The following is a 26051-nucleotide window of genomic DNA, read 5'->3' as shown; positions in this document are numbered from 1 at the left end:
CTCAAGCCAAAGGCGGTAGAGAAGGAACAGGGGGACGGTTGGCTGTGCACCCCTATGTAACCGCACACAGTGACGCGAGATGGCTACAGCGTATGCGCAGCCCAAGCGGGCACTGCTACTAAAAATCTCCGATTACAAGTGCAGGGTGCGAAGACACCTAAAGTGGAGCACCCACAGGGACACTCCTTGAAGAAGGATTTGTTATGCTCTTAGCTGACATTGGGGATATTAGACAAGCTATTCTTTCTGGGTCATTATTGTTTTTCTGATAGCTGATATATCAAGTACTTTGCTATAACAAATCTTGCAAACAAGCCTCATTCTCTCCTATATGTAAACAACTTTGTGGAAGCCAATCAGTCTTTTTTCTCAGCCCATTTTCATAAGTATGTTTTATCTCTTATGTCTAGAGTAAAATGTTTTAGATGTTACATTCAGTATGACATATAAATTGGGTACATTAAAAAAAATCTATTAGTGCATTCATCTTTTCGTCCTGGAATATCTAAACTGGCCAGGTCTGTACCATATATTTTGCTGAAGGGCAAAAAAAACAAAGCAAATGTGTCTCTTTTGACAATCGGTGGATTGGAGGACGCAATGAGATTTTTGTCACCTGTAAATTTATTTTTTCCAATTAATAGATAACTCTAATCTGTCACTGATTGTTTCTTCTGGGTGAAGAACATAAGCTTTTCAAGTGTGTGATACAATACTTGGGATGTAAGGCTCATCCATTCCATTTATTTTCATAAGAGTACTTTTAAAATTGTAGGAAAGAAAGGTTACTCATCTATAATTGGAGTTTTGAATAGCTTACCAGTATAGAACTAAACTCTGGGTACATCTTCACACTAACCCTGAAGCCCTTTGGAAAGTGGACAATTGTGGGTCCACACAGACTCATCAAGACATGATAGGGTTCAGGTTGAGATTATATAAAAACACATAGCTCTCACACACTTATTTTTTTGATCCCTTGGAATTCAAAACAAACTCTATAGAACTGGGGATGTATGGTAGAAGATGTGGTCTGTTCTAACAAGTTACTTGGACCTGAGTTAATGGAAGTAACCTTTCTGCTCCTTCAAGTATAGTTATTATAGATTCTTCACTCTTGGGAAATGCACAAACAGTACAAGATAGATAAGAAGGTAAATGAAGATAACTATTTAAACAATGATTACAGAACTGCTCACTCAAACTGTGCATTAGATTTTGAAGCTAAATAAAAAGACTAATGTGGCATAAAAGGTTTGGGAGCTAGTAACAGAACGAAGATCTAACTTTTCCACAGCTGGAATATTCCAGTGGTATGCCATAGAAACCACCATGGAGCTAGTCAAATGAATCACACCACCTTCACGTATACCAGTGAGCTTAGCAAGTTTCTCTTCAGGATTTTATTCATTCTGACAGACCTTGAGAGGAAACTTCCTTTCCCTTAATCTTATCACAGAAAATTACAGTTAATGTTTTATTCTTATTACACATTTCCTGTGCTCAGTGGCAATCTGTAATACTGCCCCACAAACTGAGCATCTCTTGCATTTTGTGTGATTCAGGACTGAGTCGCCATTTTGAAATGAGGATGGCTAGGCTGGGGAAAAAGAGTACTTCACAGAGTGATCTCAGAAGGGAAATTACTCCACCATGGGCTAAATAATACAGAAAACATCAGAAAAAGACTTAGTAGTAGAGGCAAAGAAAATAATGACTTCTTACAATGTAAACCGTAAAAACTATTAAAAACAAAAAAGAGGGAAAAACTATTGCTCCCAGTGAAGGTAGAACCTCTAATGGGAAGCGGAGTGGGCAAAGCTTAATTTTCTAACTATGAAAATGCATGAATTTTCTCTAATCTTCATCCAGAAAAAGGGATCCCATTAGGGATGGATTGAGTTATGATAAAGAATAGACAAACATCATTCACATATTAAATTTTCAGTAAAATTATGTAAATCCTGTATTTCAATGTAAACAGTTTTACACAAGATTATAAGAACAGTGAAAAATAGTTAATTAAGAAAGTTTAGGTAAAGCCCTCTGCTGTTCTCCCTTTAAAAAAAAGAAAATATTCTAATTACTAAAAGCCTCTTGAAGACCAAAACCAAGTTGCCCTACTCTTGAAGTGTGCCCACGGCTCTAGTTAGTGTTAAAGGGAAGTTTCACTCCCTACCCCAAAAGCACGCGTCACCAAGACCAGTGGTTCTCAACCTTTTGGGGCTCAGGCCTTATTTGTAAACATTTATGGCCTGTTGCAACCCAGTAAATAGTCTGGAGGCTCTGGAGCAGAGACGTAAGTAGGCATTTTAGCGCCTGGGATGAGCAAGCGTATTTGTGCTTCCTACCAGAGGCGACACGGGGGGCGGGGGGTGCTGGGTCACCCCCCAATTTTTTGATTGTGCCTCCCCCAACCAAGCCAGACTGGATGACCAGCTGAGGTGAGTCCACGGGTGGAGGTGGCGCTCCCTCCCCGAGCTCTGCCCCATGGGGCTGGCCCGAGCCATTCCCCACCGCCTGGGTCTGGCCTGAGCCATGTGGCATCACCAGCCCGAGCCACCCCTGCGGCTTTGTGTCCAGGGCAGCTGCCCCGCTTGCCCCGCCCTGGTTATGGCCCTGCCCTGGGGTGGTTTTGGTTGGATCCTGCCCCCTGGAGGGGTTGGGTCCTGCCCGCACAGCCCCCCCACCCCACAGGTGCATCTCCTGCTCCTCCTGTGCTGTGGGGCTAGCTGGGTTTGGCTCTCCGCTCTGGGCGCTGCAACCTCTGGAGCTGCAGTGCCACTCAGATTTGGCCCAGCCCCCGATTGGACCAAATTTGTGAGAGTGGAGTTGTGACCTGGCTCATGGGACTGCAGTGCCACTCATGACGGCTGGGCCAAACCTGAGTGGCACTGGGACCCTAGAGGTTGCAGTGCCTGGAGCAGAGATGCAAGCCCAGTCAGCCCTGTGGGACAGGAGCCACAGGAATTGCCATGTGACCCTTTTAAACGCTCTGGTGACCCAATTTTAGATCCCAAGCCATGAATTGAGAAACCCTGACCTAGACCACAGAAATAGAAGATTAGAACAGCAAAGCTCCATGTTTCACTGATATTCCTCAAGAACACATGACTACGCAAAAGAACTTCCAGTTCAATTAGCCTTCTGTATATAAGTAATGAGTGAACAAGAGTTTGCTGCAGATACCAGGTGATTTGCCCTATGTTGTTATTGTCCAAAATTGAAGCTGCAGTTTTTGTTTTGTTTTGTATGTTGCTGTGATTTACTGTACAATATCATCTAGATTAAGCTATTTGGTTCATATATTTATCGACCTAAACTCTAAAAGTCTACATATACAAAGCAATACTCCAATTTAACAACTACTAGCATTATACTCCATATTAATATTCTACTTTAATGTGAGATATCCAAGCATAAACTAGACAGAGCACTTTCATGCTATTATGAAAAATGCTTAGTGTGATGCTTCGTATTATAACTATCTATAATCAAAACATCAAACCTAATCTTCCACCTAGTCATCAAATGTAAAAGCACTTTTTTAAAGTTAAGCTTATTTAAAGCAGATGGTCAGAATCCTCATGGTTTTCTTGAAAGAATTTTCCAAACTAATGGTTTTGAAGCCTAATTTGAACAATATTGGATATTATCACTCTTTCTGGTTCAATGAGTAAGAATTTGTAATTCTTGTATTATAATTCTGTGGATAACATGACAGGAATTTACAGGACATTAACTTTTCAATGAAGCTATTCAATAGTGCAATTAAAGGGACCAACATAAAACTCCAGTAAGTCTAAAAGTCTTCCCTTTACATCTATGTATAGCAGAAATTTACACGAGTTACAATATTACTAACTGCATAAAATACAGTAGAAAATGCCATTGCAATTCTCAGCAACTTGTTTCACCATAATGATGGATGGTTTTGTGGGGTCACATCTGTGGGTGTCTCAAATGGCACTGATGTCTACTCAAGTCCTGGAAAACGAGTAGCAAAAAATACATAGGCAAAAGTTTGAAAACATACTATTTTGTAAAACGTTTGTAGCTATAAACTTACCTTTGTTATTTGCAAGGCCATAATCAAATCCTTGTCCATTGCTACAAGCAGACCCCTTATTGAAAGCTTGTATTGAAAAAGGGCTTGGAGGAGGAGTCTGAGCATTTTGATCTAGCAGAACTTGCTCTGTAAAACAAACCATCACTTCAGTGTTAGTATTTCTTTTATCACTGATTTGCAGTGGAAAGATGAGTCACAAGACAAAAGAATGATAGCTTTTAATGTTATTTTTCTGTTAGGCCCCCAAACACACAGCATAAGTGTAAAATCTTTGTCGCTCATGTCACAAGCTAGCTTATGCACTACTGAAAATGGACACCACACTAATGCTGTGTGTTCAGGAATGTAATGAAATCCAGTTGTTCATTATGCTTTACTTAACATTCTTAACAGACTGATGGAGCTGTGAGGCAATTATTGTAAAGGAGAAAATACTCAGCTGGTTTATCATCTCTTTCAACAACCAGTTCTCTTATCCCCATGCTGGAGAGTCAGTAATGACTAAAACTATTATTTTTGTTAAAACATACTAAATTCAAATTTATTGGTTTGCAAATATGTCTACACTCTTTGGGGCAGGGACTGTCCATGCTCAAACATCTGTAAGCTATCTGACGCATTGTACAAACTAGCATAAACAAATAACTAATATTACTACAAATAATCATTGAAAGTATGTGCATAGTGTTGATACACTAATATGCATAACAGCACATATCAGCCATTCTTTTGCACAACCAGGTAAGACATCTACTGTCTGCAATAGCTGTATTTTGGAAAACCTGACTTATTGAGGAAGGGAGGAGGATCAAATTATTTTCCATTAGCTAGATAGAAAATTCCCCTCATTCATTTGCATGTCTCACCATCATTTAATGGATCTCATTCATTTTAAATTGTAGGTGTCAGGAATTAAAAATATTTTAAATGTTATAATGTTAATATAGCAGTTTCTGATTACCAAATTATTAAAATAGATGGGAAATGAGTTTTCAGTTGCTTTAATTGGTATCTTCTGGCTGCTAACACATCTAACAGTGCTACATTTTAGTAAAATGGCTAAAAAGTCAATTTTAATTAAAAATGTTAACTATAATTGGTGCTTATGTAAATTTCCAGAATACTGAACTGAGCAAAATGAATATAACAAAAACTCAAAACTGTGTGAACATGTATGACAACCATACACAAAGCAAGACATAACACTAAATAAAAATGTAGTAGCAAAATCAAAAGCAGCCATATAATTTTAGCTCAGTTGAAAAAGAAAAGAAAAATATCGGCCAAATGAAAATTATGCAGTTGTTAGGAGAAAATGTACTGCTCTTTTAAAAACATACAGAGATGAAATGTTAAAACATGAAAAAGTGTCTTTTGAAGACAAAGAAACTTGAAAGAAAAACATTTTTCCTACCTGTCAATTGACCTTTGAATTCTTCTGAATCAGTCTGGTACTGTAGGATTTACCTCCTCCCGTCCTTACTCCCCCAAAAACCAAAACAAAAACCAAGAAAACCCAACCCTGACAATTCCCATGGGCAATTCTTGAGTCATATTTAGATTAATAGATTTTAGATTTTAAGGTTCGAAGGGACCATCATGATCATCTAATCCAACATCCTGCATATTGCAGGCCATAGAACCTTACCCACTCACTCCTGTAATAGATCCCTAACTTCTCTTTGAGTTACTGAAGTCCTCAAATCATGGTTTAAAGACTTCAAGTTACAGAGAATCCATCATTTACACTAATTTAAACCTGTAAGTGACCCATGCCTCATGCTGCAAAGGAAGGGGGAAAACCCCAGGGTCTCTGCCAATCTGACTCCGGGGAAAAATCCTTCCTGACCCAAAATATAACCATCAGTTAGACCCTGAGCATATGGGCAAGAAAGCAGCAGTAAGTTTCTGGTGGATAACATCTGAACAGGAAGCAAAGCATCATCCCACACCCTTAAATTCACGTGTTCTAGATCCAACATCACAGACTATAGGTGAGTATCGGACTGATAGAGAAGTAATTAAAGAAACTAAATTTACAGGAAGAAAAGTTTTCCTAAAGGCTTCACTCCCTCTGCATAAATTCAGGACTGACAAAGAGCAAAACAAAACAAAACACAAAAACAAAAAACCCACGAGGGAATTATTGTTGATATAATCATCTAGTGCTGAGACTTAAAGAGCTCAATATATTTAGTTTAACAAAGAGAAAATTAAAGGGTGACTTGATCACAGTTTAGAAGTACCTACATGGGGAACAAGTATTTGATAATCAGCTCTTCAATCTAACAGACAAAGGTAGAATAAGATCCAGCAGCTGAAAATTGAAGCTAGACAAATTCAGACTGGGGAAAAAAACAGTGTACATTTTTAACAATGAGGTAATTAACCATAGGAAAAAATTACTTGGGGTTCTGGTGGATTCTTAATCTTTGGCAATTTTTAAATCAAGATTAGATGTTTTTCTAACAGTTATGCTCAAATTAAAACAAATTATTTTGGGAAGTTCAGTGGTCTGTATTATGCAGGAGGTCAGACTAAATGATCACTTCTGGCTTTAGAATCTATGATATAGTAGTGTTCGTGTGTGTGTGTGGGGGGGGAATGCATGGCACGGCATGGGCCCACCCCTGAGGGGAAGGAGCATGCTGGCAGTACAGGGCTGGGCAGGCCACTGTGCATCTGGCAACTGCCAGTTTGTAAATAGTGCCCTGTATTGGGCTGGGCGGAGCAGGGAGGCCCCTGCCTGTACCAAAAGGAACCATAAATTTAGAATTAATGTATTGTTTTTTATTTTCCAATAAATATACAAATTGTTTGTTAAATCATTTAAATAATTTGAAATAGATATAGGAAATTGTGACAGTCTGTATCCCTAAGGTCATTCATTTTATAAAACTATGATCAATCTTGTACAAAGTATGCCTTGGGAAGTATCATTTGAAAACTCAATCTGCTGATCATTATTATCCAATGTGTGGAAACATTGTATGTAAAGTTGTAAGATTCTACTGTATGACTTTACTGAGACATGCTCCAAATTTAGAAAAGCAGGCACAAACCAATGAGGAGTCCTTGTGGCACCTTAGAGATTAACAAATTTATTTGGGCATAAGCTTTCGTGGGCTAAAACCACTTCATCAGATGCACAAACCAGTTCCTCAGAGATAAAAGGCAAACTGTCGCCTCAGCTAGGTGTCAGCATAATCAAGTGGACTATCACTTGGTTAAATGGCCATTCTTTGGCAGAAAGAAGGGAGTGAGTGAGAAATTTACATCTTGGCAAACAGACTTGCTGTTGCCTGAACCCCAGGTGGAGACGAGAAATGCTATGGAGAACAGAGGACACAAATCACCTCTCCCCTCATCTTTACTCCCAGCATCAACAATGGTTGAAAGACAAAAGCAGCATCACTGGATTAGAAGAGGAGTCCTGGCTGAGAAATCCAGCCAGACTGCTGTAAGCATAGGGGAGAGAGAAACCTTTTTGCTTCAAATTTGCTTAGCTTGTTAAGTTAGGTATTAGACCTAAAATAGGCCTATGACCCTGTTTTGCCTTCAGGATCAGGAAGTATCAGGAGTAAAAGCCCTTTCCCCGAATGAAGGAGGGACCTCTTCTATATCTCCTACAAGGAGGAGCGATAGTATATCTTGCAGTAGCACAGCCTCGGGAGGGAGGTCCCTGAAGACGGATGGGGAAGGGGCAGAAATAAACTGCATATATATCCCACTTCCACCACGCTTAGAAACCAGCTGTTATGATGTGGGCCGAAGTGGGAGAGGCAGTTTGCAAAACTGGGGGGGGGGGGGGGGAATTATGCCACTCTTAGAACTCTTAGACTGCTCTCGACCATCAAAGTGAGCTCTTGAAAGATGCGACCTGCCTTGAACAAGCAGCTACCCAAGCAGAGGGTGGTGGTGGACGTCTTTTCTGCTCCTTCCCCTTGGCAGGTCTTAGGCTTGTGTGGCAACCCCATGAAAATGCTGGGACTGATGAGAATGGAATGCCTTCAGCTTCACTGCTGGGGTTAAATGCCCAGGGATTTTAGGGGTGCTCTCGAGTCTTTGAAACGATGCAGAATCTCATTTATGTTTTCTGAGAAGAATGATGGCCCTTCAAAAGGTAAGTCCAGAACTGTCTGTTGCACCTCTGAAGGAAGGCCAGAAGAGTGCGACCAGGACAAGTACTTCATTGTGATAGTAGAGGCCATGCTGCAAACTATAGAATCTGATGCATCCAGACCTGCCTTCAGAGCTGTTCTGGCATACAACTTACCCATCTCCATTAAAGGCTGGAATTCTTGTTTCACCTCATCTGGGAGCTTCTCTTTGAACTTGAAACTGTAACCATAGGATGAAATCATAGTGCTGCAGCAAAGTTTGCTGGTCTGCAATGCGAAACTGTAATCCACCTTTGGAATAAAGCTACTTCCCAAGTAAGTCCAGCTTCTTGTCCTCTATTTTTTGGGGTTGATACCTGGTGCCCTTGTCTTTCTTTCTCAGTCTGCCACCACTACAAGGGAGCCTGGAGGGGCATGATTATATAGGTGCTTGAACCTCTGAGAGGAGACATCCACTCTTTCTGCAGTTGGAGGCAGGGAAGCTGGAGTCCGCCAGAGGACCTTGATAGGTCTAAGATTAGCTCTCACTATAAATGAGGCTTTTCTAGCTGGATCTACGGATACCAAAATGTCCATCAGCTTGTAGGTGGATGTCTAGGATAACAGCCATCCTCCTCAACAATTCCTGATGAGTCTTAAATCATCAGAAGGTAGACAAATAGACTCCATCACAATTGCTTCATTGGGGGATGAGGAAGAGGATGTCAAACAGTACTGGGGGATGGTTCAGTTCCTGCTCCTTTTGTGGCTGCTTGTGAGAGGGATCCTGAATCTGTTCGGTGATGTGCTCAATAAGGCTGATAGGGTGTCTGTGGCGTTAATACTCCTGAAGGCCAGTAGATGGAGTCGGCTAAGGTGACTATAGGGACGCTCTTGATTGAAGGGGGAAGCCCCACTGGTTCCAAAAGGGCCACTCATACAGTCCTGGTCCCCATCTGTGTGTAGCCCAAGGATCCCTTCTATAAACCCCTTGTGGTACTGAGGCTGATACCAGGGCTGGCAGGTGCCATATTCCAGATGATACAACTGGTTAGGTTGGGACACACAAGATCCCACTTCAGAGTCTGATGAAGAAGCTGCCTCTTCTTGTGACCATGGTGGTGTCAGCCATCAGTACTGGTGAAGAAGGTTCAGACTTTGAAGAAAGGGGAGCTAGGGAGACAGAGCCGGTGCTGGGCATAAGCAGACTAAGCAACTGCTTAGGGCCCCAAGCAGCTTAAAGGACCCCCTATTCATTATTAATATGTGTTGTGTGTGAGGGAATCCCCAAAATATTCCTGCTTAAGGCTCTCAATGGGCTAGCACAGGGGTGGGCAAACTATGGCCCGGGAGCCGAATTCGGCCCTTCAGATGTTTTAATCTGGCCCTCAAGCTCCTGCCGGGGAGTGGGGTCCAGGACTTGCCCTGCTCCATCTGTGCTGTGGCTCTGTGTGCCTCCCGGAAGCAGCAGCATGTCCCCCCCCTCCGACTCCTACACATGGGGCAACCAGGGGACTCCGCATGCTGCCCCGCAGCTCCCATTGGCCAGCAACTGTGGCTAATGGGAGCTGCAGGGGCGCCACCTGGCCACGCCTCCACGTAGGAGCCGGAGGGGGGACATGCTGCTGCTTCCGGGAGTTGCTTGAGGTAAGCGCTGCCCGGAGCCTGCACCCGATCCCGTCCAGCGCCCCAACCACCTACCCCAGCCCTGATTCCCCTCCCGCCCTCTGAACCCCTCGGTCCCACCCTCCTGCATCCCAGAGCCCGCACCCTCAGCCGGAGCCCTCACCCCCCACCCGCACCCCAACCCCCTGCCCCAGCCCCCCTCCCACACCCTGAATTCCTCATTTCTGTCCACACCCAAGAGCCCTTGTGCCAAAAAGTTTGCCCACTCCTGGGCTCCCACAACATCTGTGGCAAAATCATCTGCGGCTTTCCCCTAGACAATATTACCTTAATTGGTACTCTGATGGCTGAATTTGATGGAATTGCCCAGTATGGAGGTGAAGGAGCGGGGTGCCAGTGCTGGGCGAGTCTCTTGAACTGTTGGTGATGGTGGCACCGAGAAGTTTAACAACTCCCTTGCAGCCTCAAACACCTCAGAAGTAGAAATGACCAAGAAGACACTATGGTACCAGGGTATGCAGCCAGCAAAGGTGCTTCGGGAACTGGTCTCAACAGGCCCATGCCGTGCTCTGAAGGCAACGAACTCCCCTGTTTAGAGGTGTGCTTTGGGATATGTTTCTTCTTTGAATGTCCTTCCAAGTCAATTTCAGCAGCATGTATTTTAATCTGGCTGCCTCTCCCGCTCCTTTGTTTTTAATTGGGGCTTTAAGCCCTTACAAATGCCACATTTGTCACTCATTTGAGCCTCCCGCAAGCACTTAAGACAACAGGGGTGAGGGTAACTATTAGGTGTTGCCTTACCACAAGAATGGCAGGGCTTGAAAGCTGGAGCATGCTGCATATCTGTGGTACTGGGGTGGGTACTCAGACGAGGCGCCAGAACCACACAAAAGAACAAACACATTTATTTTAAACTAACCAACCAAACACTAAACTACACATAACAGGTACTATTTATAGATTTTGACTAAAGACTTGCAGAGAGCTGGGACACCTACAACAACCGTCATGGGTGGCAGAAAGGAATGGGGAGAGGGGGCGTCAAGGCAGCTTGATCCTTTATGCTTGCATGTGGTGCACAAGGCAGCAGGGGCACTTGTGCTGCCCTGACTAGTGCCACTAAGGGAAAAACTCAATTGTGCACTGAGCACACAAACACCTGCAGTGGAATGCACATGTGCAATCAGTCAAAGAAGAACAGCTGTTAAATATTTTCTATCTTTACTGTTCCTTTATTTGCTCACTACACATTATCCAACTCTTCACAGAATTAGGCAGGCCTGCTATACAGCAGTACAAGTTTGTTTTCTGCACATCATAATGAAATAAGACACGGTTACTTTGGAATGCCCACAGACGAGAAAGGACAACACTACAGGATAGCAGAATAAATGGAAAAAGGATTACAGAAGTTAGTAGACCTAGAAGATCAAGGCTACTTTCATGCAAATGTGAGATAAAATTCCCTAACGGAGCTTGTAGCAAATATTACAATTCTATCACATTTAAATCTAAGTGCAACGGTCAGAAGCAGTCCAGTTGACTCCTTAGAGCCAAAGAAAGCCCCAGTACTACTACTTTAAGTATAGTGTCCTCAAAATGGAGGGAAAAACTGTGATTTTAAGCAGATATAGCAGTAGTGTGCTTAGATACTAAATTAGGTTAAATAAATGGCATATTAAAGATCTATTTTGGATGGGGTACATACAAAAACACATCATCCTGAGAAAATATCCCACTCTACTCTAATTGATCATGGAGGTAATTAAGCTAGTATTTTCACAGGAATTGACATTGATAAGGAAAAATATTGTTCTAGCCAAGAACACAAGCTCAGAGACCTCTCTCAAAATCTACAGAACTTGCTCAAAATATGCTGGTTGTAATGACCTAAAACATGATTGTATTTACTGCATTTTCTGGAAGCCATCTTGCCAGTCCTAAATTAACATACACCACTCCTTTATTTTAATATGAAAAACAGGAAACACTGAGCAAAAGAACATCAGGTTACCAACTACAGATTTTTCTTCATTTCATATATGGAGTTCAAAATTTGTTGGCAGTTTTTAGCAGGGTACTTTTGTGTCCCCAATCCAATGGTTGGGATTATATGTTAAACTCAAAATAAAAAATTCTAAAATGCTGTACAAATTCATTCAGTCCTTTTTTTTTTTCCTTTCAGGTGGAGACAAAAGTAGATTGAAGAAAGTTGCCTCAGGAAGTTCAGGATTGGTTGTCTGAAAACTGAATCCCCATAAACAGAAGAAAGGACAACACTCTAGTTCATAATTGGTACAGAAGAATGACTCAGAAAACACTTACAAAAATGTCATGTTTGCAAAATCTAAATGTCTGAAGACTGTACTATAAAATTTAATTTAAAAAAAAAGTTTGACTTCATATTTTCTCCAATTGGGTTATTTTATAAGTTACTGTTTTACATCTTTCAAACTCAGTTCTTTCTTAAAACTTCCCCTCCCCCGACTTTATTTTGGCAAACTCTTTAAGTAGTTAATTAAAAAAAAAAAAAAAAGACAACTTGCCATCTTCGTGCCGCAGATACTGGTTTCCACCTCTGTCTCTAGCTAAGGACCATGCCTCGCCTTCATCACTCTCACAGAACTCTACCATGCTGTTCTTATCCATTTGCACCCATGTACCTTCAGAATTAGTCACCTGGTGCACACACATAAAAAAGCAGTTTATTCACTTTTCAAATAATCCAGTGCTCAGATCCAGCAACATGCTTCAGTATATGAAACAATATGCTCATTTCCATCATGATATTACAAAAAACATGTTTCTGAAATTAAGGCCACAGCCTGAGGTAGAACAAAAACCAATTCCATGTATGGCAAGTTTAAAATTATAAATACTTTCACAATATTAGGCCAGTTTATGTTTAGGAAAAAAAAAAAAGTTCAATAGTTGACCAACCACACAAACCCAAATAAGCTCTTAGAAGGTGTTATCCAACAACCTCCATGCTTTTTTGGCACCTGAAACACCAAAATAAATTATATTGTCTAGTTATACATGAAATATTTGTAAATTTGCTAATTATGCTCCTGATGTTGTTTGAGAAAAATAGCATGACACACTACATCCTCAAGCGCATCTCAATAGGAAAATCCCAAAGCATGATGACAAGTACAATAACAATTGAATAAATACAGTGAAATAGGATCATTTTTGAACTGATCACAGCCCTGGAAATGATTCCTCCAACAAGGTAAATTCACTTTGATACCCATAATCAGTAAGTGAAACAGATAATCTTATTTAGCAATGAATCAACCATACTGTAACAGAAATATATAAATAAGCATAGGTAACTGCGGTATTAGAAAATTCAAGTTTAATGTAACTCCAATTAATGAACACTTTTCTACAAAGCAAAACACATAACTGAATTAGTATTTATAATATAAACCAAGTTCAAATGTTAACATTTAATCACCAGGGTTGGAAAAGCAAACCTTGTGTAGGGGAAGATGCTTTTGTTGCGTTTACTACTGATATAAACTGGTATCTATGAAGACATGAACTGAAGCTACAAGGATCCATACCTCGCCTACTGCCTTGACTTTGTTTCCCAGAACTAACATTCCAATTGGGATACCTCTAAGGTTAGGGCAGCTTCTGATGTTGTGACCTGAAGGGCCAGTCTTCACTACCTTGTACACTCCAGGTCCACCTCGAAGGAATGGCATATCTTGCTCTTGCATCACTGCCTCCTGTGTGCAGCGTGAATTTATGTCTTTGAAAAAGTCATCAGTATTAGACCTAGGTTCCTGAAAAATTTAAAAAAGCAAAAGAAAAACAGAACAGAACCTGTTAATAATGCCTTTGCACTTTTTAGATTAGAAACACCTCTTCCCTAAGTCTGGAACAGTTAACTTCTTAACCTAGAAAGAGAAAAAAAACTGGTCATAATGCCAGTTGAATTGTAAGTTTCCTTTCCAACTGATCGTTTTAGCTTGCAGAGGTACACACATCTCAACTACTGCTGCACTTGAAATGAACAGGCACTTCAGTGGAATATAAATTGTTTAAATTTGGGCCACTAAATATATAGTTATTTTCATATGTGCAGTTTGACAAAAAATTATTTTCACCATCATTTTCATGAAGTACGCTGTGTTTAGTACTGTCATTTATCAGCACAGAGAATCCAAACATGCGATTGAATATCTTGCAAATATAACAGGTAAAAGTTACCAGTGATTAATCTGGGCATGTGTAACGGAGACGTATATGCTATCTGGTTTCCAATTCAAATGTGCTCCTTTCTCTGAACTCAATTTCAGGAATATATTGTAAACACTGAATAAAGGTAAAATTATTATTACTAAGGCCAAGTGGAGCAGTAACCCCATGTTTCTTGTATGCACATAATAAAATACTAGTGTGTATTTATTATTACATTTTTACTGTGATAATCAGAGTAGCATTGCAGACTTATTTTGCTTAGAACCAAGCAAGGATGAAGGACAAATCCAGGCCTGATCTGATGTTATACTTCTGAGGTATGACGATTCCATATGTTTAGAGTTCCTAGAAAACCCTCCAACCTTCACTGTAAATGAGGAATACTGGCATGGAGCTTCCACTGGCTGTAATTTAATAATATTTCCAGTATACATGAAGATAATGGGAAGGAACACTAATACACACTTTATATCACAAAGAAACCAATATGTAGCAGTAGCAATGACCGATGTACTTTAAAAACAAGACGTGTGACCTGCATACAAAGACCATTTGCAAGTGTGGTTAATTTCTTTATTAAAATCACAATTTTTGCACTGTTCAGTTTTCAGCTCTATTTGGTGTTGATTCCTGTGTTTTGTGCCCAGAATGTTATAACACCCCTCATAAAATGTTATAATAGCTTTCCCAAGAAAACTACGGCAACTGACCCATTACACAGTATAAAGTTGTTCTGCCAAGAAGGGAATTTTCAATTCAAGTTGTGGCATTTTCTAAAGTAAATTGTTTCAAGGGGGAAAAGAGCCTAATGTTCTACAACTAGAAGCTAAGCATTTTTGTCAATTAAAGTTTCTATATATCTACAGAGCAGCAAAGCAGTTCAGTGTTGTTGCGGGAAAAAAACAGTGAAAATGTACATTTTTAAGTCACTAAACCAATATGCGAAATTATTTGAAAATAATTTCCATTAAAAAGATTCTATGGAAACTGCTGCCTAAAAAGCAACAATAGCCTTCCAAATATTTTACAAAAGCATCTGAGAGATATTTAAAACACTTAGTCATGTATAATGCAACTGGATATTTTTCTACGAATTATGACACTTTTGAAATAGATTAGTAAAGAAGTTAGTGTAGTGTTCATCAGCATGGGTATTTTTAGTAAAAGTCATGGACCGGTCACGGGCAGTAAACAAAAATTCAGCACCTGTGACCGGTCCATGAATTTTACTATATACCTTAACTAAAACTTGGGCTGGGGGTGCTCTGGGGAGGGCGGTCCGGGGCGCTGCGGGTGCTGGGCGGGGTGGCCCGGGACCCCCTCTGGTGCCGTGTGTGTGTGTGGATGCCAGGCAGTGGCGCGTGGCCCAGGACCCCACTGATACTGGGGGGAGGTGAGGGGCGGGCGGGGAGGGTTGGTGGAGCAGGCTCTGGGCAGCCCCTGAGCCAGCTGCACTGGCCGCTGCAGAAGTCACGGAGGTCACAGAATCGGTCTCTTCCGTGACCTCTGTGACAGACACGCAGCCTTATTCATCATCTGTGTTTATTAATATTTTTGAGCTGGCCCAGTTCATGGGGAGGCCTATTATGTTCAATTTACTGATTTTTGCAATGGACTGGGGGTGTATAGCACTGAAAACAGGGAAAGAAAAGTTTAGCAGTAGACCATGTCTATAAACATAAGCGATTGGAAGGTTCTCTTTTTAATGTTAAATGGCCAACAATGCTTGTGAATACAGTATTGTAATTAGGATGTACTATATTTAAAAGAAAATGGTTATTTTTGTGTTGCTGGAGGTTCACAGTAACCATCATTAGCATTTTGAACTAATAATTTTTCAATCTAGAGAACAGTGAGATTAAAGGAGTAGATACACAATTCTACAGTATGGTATTTACATATCTAGCATTTCCTGCAAAAATACATCAGAATACAGCAGACTTTAAAAGGTTATTTAATATAAATGTATTTATTAATGTAAAACATCAGGATATAATGTGACTGTTCTTGACAGTTAACTCACCTGGGGGGGGAAAGCTTTAGAAGTCCTTGAAAAAAAGTCCAAATCCCTGACTCCTTGGCTAGCATTAAAGACATTCTGAGCAACAAAGTTTAAAAAAAGACAAATATCAACAAGGAAATGGGAACAAGAGAACATTGGAAGAAGATGCTAGAGACATTGTAATTCAAATTGTCTGCATTCTAACATCAATATTAAAATAAATTGACTTTTTAAAATGAAGTCACTTGAGTCCATTGCTCACCATTGCAAATAATCTGTTAAACAAAAACAGATTCGTATGTCAAAAGCTCTAAACGGATGTAGTGTGTCATGCCATTTACTGAAATAAGAGCCAGACATCTGTTAAAGCTTGAGACTTGTGCAAGACAAACCCCACACTCCTGTCACAGTGAAACAATATATGTTCCAGTGCAAGCCAGATGTGTTTTATGACAAGAGAGTCTGCTGCTTTCTAAAGATTATTTGAGTGAATTAATGTGACATGGTTGAATGTGGACTTTCAGCCACCCAATTCATAACAGGAAAGATATATAAAGTATTAAGCTGTCTTCAAAAAAAGTTGGAAAAAAAATTATTGCCATACAGTACAACCTCACTAGTATGCACACCTAAAATTTGCATACAAAAATAGTATCCTCTCCCCGTTATACCAGAAGAAAAACTAAACTAGAATGCAATAGGAGGGATTATCACTAAGAATTTATTAGTAGTACAAAATATACATTTACTAGTACATTATAAAATACAATAAAATAAATGCATTCTAAAATAAATGAATGAGTTTTAGCAAGCTGCAATTGCTGTCCCATTCAGTAGGTATTAGTGAGGTTCTACTGTACATTTTAAATAACTTTCACAATGCAGCTAGGAAAATATTCATTAATCTTCGGGGGGAAAAATAAAACAACCTATTCTCACTTTAAAATACAAACTTTATTTCTTTCCACTTCAAAGAAACTCTCCCTGCTCCTGTCATATGCAAGCAAAATTTCATCTCTATTTAATGCAGAGTGTTAATTAACTATCATCAAAATGAATCTAACAAAACATGCTTATTATTAAAATCATGTTTCCTAGGCCTATTTTGACAAGGAAATTTAATGAAATCCTTGAACAGCAGTCATATTACAGTTTAACAATGGTATATAGGAGAAGTAATGAACTGTCTTAGATTAAAAAAAAAAAAAGTCATACAGAAAGCTTCTGACAAGTTTTTCCATACATTGCTTTTCCAAGGTTGTACATATGTTAAAAACAATGTAAGCAAAAAAAAAAAAAAAAAAAAACCCTAAAATAAACCATCTCAAACACAGATCAAGTTTTACTAATATGAAAAATTAAAAAACTAGAACAGAACAATACTAATTCTGACACCTTTTCAGAATACATTATATTCATGTAGTGCTGGAACAGGCACATTTATACACAAACAAGGTGGCTGATGTCCTTCCTGTTAAGGTAGAAAGATGAAATATAGACCCAGACTTTTGGCATAAATCTAAGAGAACTATTAAAGCCTATATTTGTCTGATCAGTTTATTTTTTAATTCAATTTATTCAATTTATATTAACAGATTGAATGTCTAATTTTGCCATTTATTCTCAATGTCTATTCTTAACAGAGAAATGCAGACTTTCCGTACATAAAACAACATCAAAAATGATTTTTCTGGTGCTCTCTTTCGAAGTTGCGTATTATTATTTTTGTGTTATAAAGCTGTATGTGAATGCAATAAACACGAAATTATCAGCAGGAAAAAAAGCAATATAATGGCTGTGCAACAATGAATATGCTAAATTTATGGCTTATAATATGCTGAATGCCAGTTTAAAGGAATGTACATGCATGTGTATGTTGGTTTAAAAACGCCAAATAAAATTTTGCCAGATTGAAAACAATGTTTCCATTTTGAAGAAAAAAAAAAATTAGATTGACAGACCAGCAAATTTTAGCCCTTCGGCTGCCATTTGTAGACTCTCAATTCCTATTTTTTCCTTTGCAAACCAATTTTTCAACAAAAAATCTCATTCTTTACACACAATTTTTTCATTAAGATTTGAAAATATTTTAAATGCAAATTACTTAAACAACAACATTTTAGTAGAGAATTTGGGGAGAGTTTAACAATTTTAATTAATTTGAATTTTCTGAAGCACAGTGTTGCAATCATTTTTCTATCTTAGAGTGTGCTTTTACTGTGAAAACAACTCTAAAATGACATACTGGGAATCAATTTTTATTGTGTTTCAATGATTTCATATCAAATTCCCTCAGATTACAAGATACTTCCCCCCCCACACTAAACTCTGCCAATTAAACCTGTGATCTGGAAGTTATACTGGATTCTTTTCTTCTTATGCCCTGCCACTACAGTAAAGGTTCAGGAGGCCAAATTCTTCCTGCAGGGACACCTATACGAACCTATTGGCTTACAACGGGCACAAGTGTAACAGAGCAATGTCTGGCTTGCAGAAGATAGTTTTTCTCGTTAACAAATGAAATTTGAAATTAAGTAATTGAGAGATACACAAACACAGTATCACTCTTTAGAGCAGAACCACACTTGAAAATTATATTAATCTAGTTTCTCACAAGAGAAACCTAAATTTCTCCCCATTACATATTGTTCAATGGTTCATATATCTTTTTGTTATTAGTAATACTTTGTATTTATGTAGCATCTTCTATAAGAGGGCCTCCAAATCCTTTCTGAACATCCATATGAATGAGATATTATAACCATTTTACAATGAGAAAACCAACGTACAGGGAGATTAAGTAATTTGTCCAAGACCACAATCCACTTGGGCCAGAGCCTGGAATAGAACCATGGCCTCATGAATTCCAGATTCTCTGCTTTAACTACTTCTGCCCCTAAACTGAATCTTTTAATTGAAATGTGCAACATAATAGTGTCACCAATTACAATACTGTTCTTCAACCAAATGTGTTGCTGTTTCTAGTCCAAATCCCATTTTCTATGTTTTGAAGATGTATGAAAATTCTCTCCAAACTGAAATTTGGCATAAATAAATCTTAGCCCAGAATGACTTATCTCCCCATCGTCAAAACATGTTAATTACATTTTTTAAACGTAATACCTGTACAGATTTTAAAAACTTTACAGAATTTTTTTCTCTCTATAATTTTAAAATGACATTTTAAAAAATGAAATTTCACAAGTCAATATCCCACAGCATGCAGTAGTTCGATATTATTGTATGGCATGAGTAGCCCTGAGCAAGAAATGCTAAAATCAGTCAAATCATGGGAGTTAAAGTCTAATCCAAGTCTTCTATTTGCTTAACAGAGTCAAACCCTAGGGTGGGGATGAATTTTCACTCTAAGTAGTGAATGAGGACTTCGTTTTAGAGCACACAGGAAAGCAATCTTTTCACATATACAGTTACATCATCTATAAATTCAATTAAAAATATCCAATATTAGGATAAAGAATTTAAACATAAAAGGAAGAATTTCAGAAGTAAAGGTTCACCCAGCATCAACTTGGCTATACTGCACTTACAACATGCAGTACAGAATTAACTCTCCACTAAATAGGTAGTATGTAACAATTCATTCTTAAATTTAGTCATGTTCACAAAGAAGCTGAAAATGGTATATCATGGGCCAACCAAGCAGGAAAAGGCTAAGAGAAAATTATCCCAGTGCTCTGCAAATTCCTTTGCTCTGCATTCAGTAGTACATAAGGATGTACATAGTGATCTAGAATTTGGTCTTCTGATACTATAAAGTTTAAATGTGTCTCCAAAACTGCGAGCCTTTCCAAAGTCTGCCATGACTGCTATGATAATCCAGTTCACTCTCATTTAACAAAAACCACACACAAACTCAAAGGAATGGGAGGATAGAACCTTCTTAAAATAGTCCCTTGTCTCTGGAACAATCCCCTAAAGGAAATCAAGAAGAGTCCTACACTATCAAGTGATGATGCATGATTCAACTTTTCACCAAAACACTCTCCAAATAACCAACTAGAGGAAAATATTAGCTTCATGTTTAAAATTATTTAAAAAATTAAAAATCATTAATTCCCTTATCACCAGAGCTCAAATGGCATCAAAATGAGTCCACAGTCCTCTATCATAGAAAGTTTACCAAATATATTTCATCTCAACTTTCAATTGCATGAATGTTTCTATTTGCCATGAATTTTATGAGTAAGTAACCTTAAACATAATTTGATGGTCCTTAATTTTTCATGTTCCATTGTTTTTGACATGTTCATTCAACTCTGAATATTTTATTGTGATAGCAGTGACATTAATCCTCTTTGGTGAATCACTTCTTTTGAGAGTTAACACAGTGTACATTCTACCAAGGAAGGAAAGCAACTTTGCTGTAATAGAAAACGGTCTTGAACTATCTGACAAATACTGACAAGCCGGAACTTGCTGATATAAATGCCTACTTTTCCAGTGATGCAAAATAACTTATAAACTGAAGACTGTTTTACAGAGAAATTATAAACACTATTAATTAATAATAAATAAGACCCTATTTGAATCACGTGATGATTGTCCAAAATTTGTGGTTGTGGACAAGCCATGGAAAGTCGCAGAAAAGTAATAACGTACCTTATTATTTGCGGTAATAAGGTCCATTATTACTTTTCCGTGATTTTCTGCTGTGGGCCGCCAGGGGCTGAGAGTGGAAGCTCCTGCTGTTGGCAGCCCATTGTCAGCCACCTGGGGGCTGAGAGGGGAGCTCCCGCTGTTTGCCGCCTGGGGCTGACAGCAGCTGCCCGAGGCTGACATTCGGGGCTCCCACTGTTGGGGCAGCCAGGGCTCCGTCAGCACTGGGCACAGCGGGGTTCCCGCTGTCGAAATTGCAGTGGAAGCCTAATATTGCAGGGTCTGCAATATTGTGAATTAAGTAGGGCCTTAATAATAAATTATAAATAATATCATCAACTCCCTCACTATGGGTGATTAACACGAAATCCTGTGGAGATAGTTGTATTTCATAGTATTAAGTACTGAACTAATTGAGTAGAAGTATAGAACCACTTTTTAAGGTTAAAAGTAATGTGGGTTAGCTTTTGAATAAGTCTTAAAATGATAGTTTCCAAATATTTTACTTCTATGGATTCTGAATCAATGTAATTCACTATGCCTGTTACCATAGTGTCAGGCAGTGGACTGTTGGGAGAGAACAAGTTACTTACCTGCACAGTAACTTGCGTTTTGAGATGTTTTGTCCCTATGGGTATGCAGCTGTAGGATGTGTGCGTGCCTGTGTGCTCTCAGCTGGAAATTTAAATTAGCAGCATCTATGGGTCCCCACCTGTGTACTATTCAACCCTGTGCTCTAGAGCAAGGGTGTACAGAGAGGAGTGGACCCACTACTGCTCCAGTTTCTTAACTATAGAGCCTAGAATACTCTGCAGCAGAGGAAAAGGAATGATGGAGATGGAACACCCAACATCTCGAAAAACTCAAGTTACTGTGCAGGTAAGTAATCTCTCATCCTTCTTCAATTATATGTACCTATGGGTTGCTCCACTGTAGGAGACTCCCAAGCAATAATGCAAATGGAGTTGGGTGTTGAGGAGGCAGATCCAACATGGTTCGGACGACAGCATCACCAAAAGTTGCTTCTGTCTTTGATGCAGGTAGGATAGCATAAAGTTTGGAGAATGTGTGAACTGAGGACCAGGTTGCGGCCCTGTAAATTTCCAGTATGGGATTGTCCTTAAGAATGACTATAGATGTGGACTGAGCTCTGGTAGAGTGGGCTGTCACTCTAGGAGAGGGGACCACATCCCAGTAGCTTCATAGTAGGCCAGGTTGCAATCCGAAACCCACGCTGTGTGGAAACTGACTGTCCCTTCATTCTTTCAGCAAAGGATACAAATAGTCTGGGCAAAGCCCTAAAGGTTCTTTGCCTGTCCAGATCAAAGGCAAGTGATTTTGTAATATCTAAGTGTGGACACTAGCCTGTTCTCTTGAGACACTGGACTTAGGGTAAAATAACAGCAAATGGCTATCCTGATTGATAGGAATATCTGATGAGAACTTCAGCAGAAACTGAGGATGGTGGCACAGCAGAAGATAGTATATGGTGGCTTGGCCACCAACTCCCTGAGTTCTCCTATCCTTCTGACTGAGGTGATAGCTACCAGGAATAAAGTCTTCAGAGAGAGATGAAGGAATAAACAGGTACTAATAGGCTTGACTAGGGGGTTTCTTAACACGTTGAGGATTAGACTGAGGTCCCATGGAGGTATGGGGTTCCAGACACAAGAAAATAAATTAGATAAGTCCTTAATACATCTTGCTGTGGTAGGGTGGGCAAAGCCAAAAGGCCCTCAATAGGGAAATGGAAGGCATACAGCTACCAGGTATACCTTACCAAAGCTCACTGACAGTCTGTGTGTTTTTAATTTCAGCAGGTAATCAAGGATCTTCCAGAAACTTCAGAAACAGATACATCATGGCAGGAGCACCAGAAAAGGAAGCGTTTCCACTTCTACCATAAATTTTATATGTGGGAGTCATCCGAGTGCTCAAAAGTACAGCCTGGATTTCTGCCAAGCAGCCTAACTCTAAACGAGAAAACTATCAAGGAGCCAGGCCTTAAGGCTCAGTGACATGAGGCTGGGATGACTCAGGGTGTCGGAGTTCTGTGTCAGGACATCTGATCTCACAGGGAGGCGTCGAGGCATCGTCACAGACAAATGAAGTAGATCCGAATACCACACGTGTCTTGGCCATGAAGGTGCTATTAACATGGCCCTTGCCTGCTCCTGCCTCAATTTGATTAAGGTCTTGACAATTAGTGGGTATTGGATGGTAAGTGTAGAGAAGGAGGAGGAGCCAGGGAAGTAGGAGAAGGTCCCCTAAAGAACTGCAGCTGCCTACCCCAATGGTGCAGAAGATTTGGTATTTCACATTTGTTGGATTTGCAAAGAGATCCACTCTAAGGTGGCCCCATGTTTGGCAGATGCTATGAAAAAACAATTTGTTGAGCTCCCTCAAGTGGTTCTGATGGAAGTTCCTGCTCAAGGAATCTGCCACAGTGTTTTGGAGGTCTGGTAGGTTAACTGGAGATCTCTATGTGGTGGGCAATCTACGATTTCCATAGTTCTAGTGACAATGCATAAGGACCGGGATCTGTTGTATTAATTTAGATGGAATATATGGGCTAAAGATGTTAATATAACCCAGTCACACTGTCCAACATTAAACAGTGTTAAATAAGGTTCGGGGTTTGTTATACAGAGACCTCAGCCTTAACACCATGGCAAATGAATAATTAAACATCCTGTTAACCTTTTATTAAAGATAAAGAAGGAAAAACAGTTACCACATTTGAAATGTACAGTATAAAATAAGATTTCATTTTAACATCCCTTGTTCCCTTTCCCTTTAGTGGAGAGAATTCTTAGAAGGATAACCCCCTTATCTGACAGTCTCTTAGACAGAATTAAAGATGGTAATAAATATCCTTTTGGGGAAAAGAGAAGAAATTAGCTGAGATGAGCTGGAGCTGTTGTTGTTAAGGTTAAATTCTCTTTTATCCCAGATGGTGTTGGGAATTCAGCTGGAGGTAGCAGAGGTGGTGATGATATTTGGTTACCTCTCTCTGGCCTGATCAGACATCTCTCAAAATTAGAATGACGAAGGCTGGAGTCCCAGGAGACAGTGGGGGTGGCAGACATGATGGTGAAGCTTGCTTGCTTCAGGAGCCTCTGCCTGTATTTCCTATTTCCTTCCTGAACTCTCTTTAAGGACCCCAAAAGGGACTGCTGAGTGGAATTCATTCCATCATTATTTTGTCAAACAATTGGGCTAATATAAGAACCTAAGAATGGCCATACTGCGTCAGACCAATGGTCCCTCCTGCCCAGTTTCCTGTCTTCCAACAGTAACCAATGCCAGATACTTGAAAGGGAATGAACAGAACAGATAAATAGTCAAGTAAACCATCCCCTATCAACAACTGACAGTCAGAGGCTTAGAGGAACCTGGAGCATGGGGTTGCATCCCTGACCATCTCGGCTAATAGCCATTGATGGATCCATCCTCCATGAACTTACTTAGTTCTTTTTGGAACTCAGTTATACTTTTGGCCTTCACAACATTCCCCAGCAATAAGTTCCACAGTTTGACTATGCATTGTGTGAAGAAATATTCCCTTACATTTGTGTTAAACCTGCAGCCTATTAATTTCATTGATGATCCCCGATTCTTATGTTACATGAAGGAGTAAACAACACGTCATTCACTTTCTCCATACCATTCATGATTTTATAAACTTCTGTCATCTCTTAGTCGCCTTAGTCATCTCTTTTCCAAGCTGAACAGTCCCAGTCTTTTCAATTTCTCCTCAAATGGAAGTTGTTTCATACCCCTACTCATTTTTGTGGCCCTTCTTTGTACCTTTTTCATTTCTAATATATCTTTTTTCAGATGGGGCAACCAAAACTGCATGGAGTATTCAAGGTGTGGGTGTACCACAGATTTATATAGTGGCATTATGACATTTACTGTCTTATCTATCCCTTTCTTAGTGGTTCCTAACTTTCTATTAGCTTTTTTGACTGCTGCTGCACATTGAACGGATAGCTATCCTCCAAGTCATTTGGCACCGAAGCTGATTTAAATGATAAGTTACAGACTACAGTTAATAGTTATGCAATTTCACATTTGAGTTTCTTCAGAACTCTTGGGTGAATATCATCTCGACCTGGTGACTTATTACTGTTTAATTTATCAATTTGTTCCAAAACCTATAATAATAATAAATAATAATTAATGGAGATATCCCATCTCCTAGAACTGGAAGGGACCTTGAAAGGTCATCGAGTCCAGCCCCCTGCCTTCACTAGCAGGACCAAGTACTGATTTTGCCCCAGATCCCCAAGTGGCCCCCTCAAGGATTGAACTCACAACCCTGGGTTTAGCAGGCCAATGCTCAAACCACTGAGCTATCCCTCCCCCCCTCTTCTAATGTCACCTCAATCTGGGACCGTTCCTCAGATTTGTCACCTAAAAAGAATGGCTCAGGTTTGGGAATCTCCCTCTCATCCTCAGTCGTGAAGACCGATGCAAAGAATTCATTTAGTTTCTCCACAATGGCCTTATCATCCTTCAGTGCTCCTTTAGCATCTTGATCATCCAGTGACCCTACTGGTTGTTTAGCAGGCTTCCTGCTTCTGTCGTACTTAAAAACATTTTTTGCTATTACTTTTTGAGTCTTTGGCTAGCTGTTCTTCAAATTTTTGGCCTTCTTAATTATATTTTTACAGTTCGTTTTCCAGAGTTTATGCTCCTTTTATTTATTTACCTCACTAGGATTTAACTTCCACTTTTTATATAGGCATCAAAGATATTTTGTGGACTGCCCTGTTACTTTTTGTCTTGCCTTTTTAATGTAGTTGTGTTTTCTAATGCCTTCTCCAAAAATTAGCCTCTTCCCCTTGTCTTCATTACTTGAGCCTAGATGCGTATTGGCTGGATTTTTGTCACCATCCCCAATAGGCCCTTTTTAAAGTTTAAAGCTCTCCTTGTCAGGTTAGCCAGACGATGTCCAAAGATGCTCTTCCTAGTATTTGATAGATGGAGCCCATCCCAGCACAGGAGCCCTCTTTCCTGGAACATGAGCTTGTTGTCGAAGAAGCCAAAGCCCTCTCACCAACACCACCTGCGTAGTCATGCATTTACTTCCATGATTCGACAGTCCTACCCCAGGCCTTTTCCTTCAATAGGGAGGATGGACAAGACCACCACTTGCACCCCAAACTCTCTTATCCTTCTTCCCAGAGCCACAAAGCCTGCAGTGAACCACTCTAGGTCATTCTTGGTAGTATGGTTGCTGCCCACGTGAATAAGTAGGAAGGGGTAGCGGTCTGAGGGCTTGATGAGTCTCGGCAGACTCTGTCACATGTTCAGTGCAGACATGGTGGAGAACTTGTCCTGGGGTAGACCGGCTCTAGTAGTTAGAGAGTCTAGAGTATCTCCAATGAAATCTATTCGCTGAAGGTGTGGATTT

At 39.9% G+C, this 26051-nt stretch overlaps 1 protein-coding gene across 1 annotated transcript in view; it reads right to left on the bottom strand.

Moving 5' to 3' along the window:
* The window catches only part of MYCBP2 (MYC binding protein 2), a 419800-nt gene that overhangs the window by 88450 nt on the left and 305299 nt on the right, over positions 1–26051 (bottom strand). Inside the window, exons 53-56 of the mRNA XM_065413662.1 lie at positions 16034–16108; positions 13368–13592; positions 12342–12474; positions 4070–4195 (exon numbers count right to left, since the gene is read on the bottom strand). Of these exons, the coding sequence (XP_065269734.1) occupies positions 4070–4195; positions 12342–12474; positions 13368–13592; positions 16034–16108 (559 nt within the window). The remainder of the gene's footprint in view (positions 1–4069; positions 4196–12341; positions 12475–13367; positions 13593–16033; positions 16109–26051) is intronic.

The sequence above is a fragment of the Emys orbicularis genome, chromosome 1 (assembly GCF_028017835.1).
Source record: "Emys orbicularis isolate rEmyOrb1 chromosome 1, rEmyOrb1.hap1, whole genome shotgun sequence".
In the NCBI taxonomy this organism is placed as follows: domain Eukaryota; kingdom Metazoa; phylum Chordata; order Testudines; family Emydidae; genus Emys; species Emys orbicularis.
Note: the sequence above shows the minus strand (reverse complement) of the source record. Positions and strands in the feature narration are given on the sequence as shown.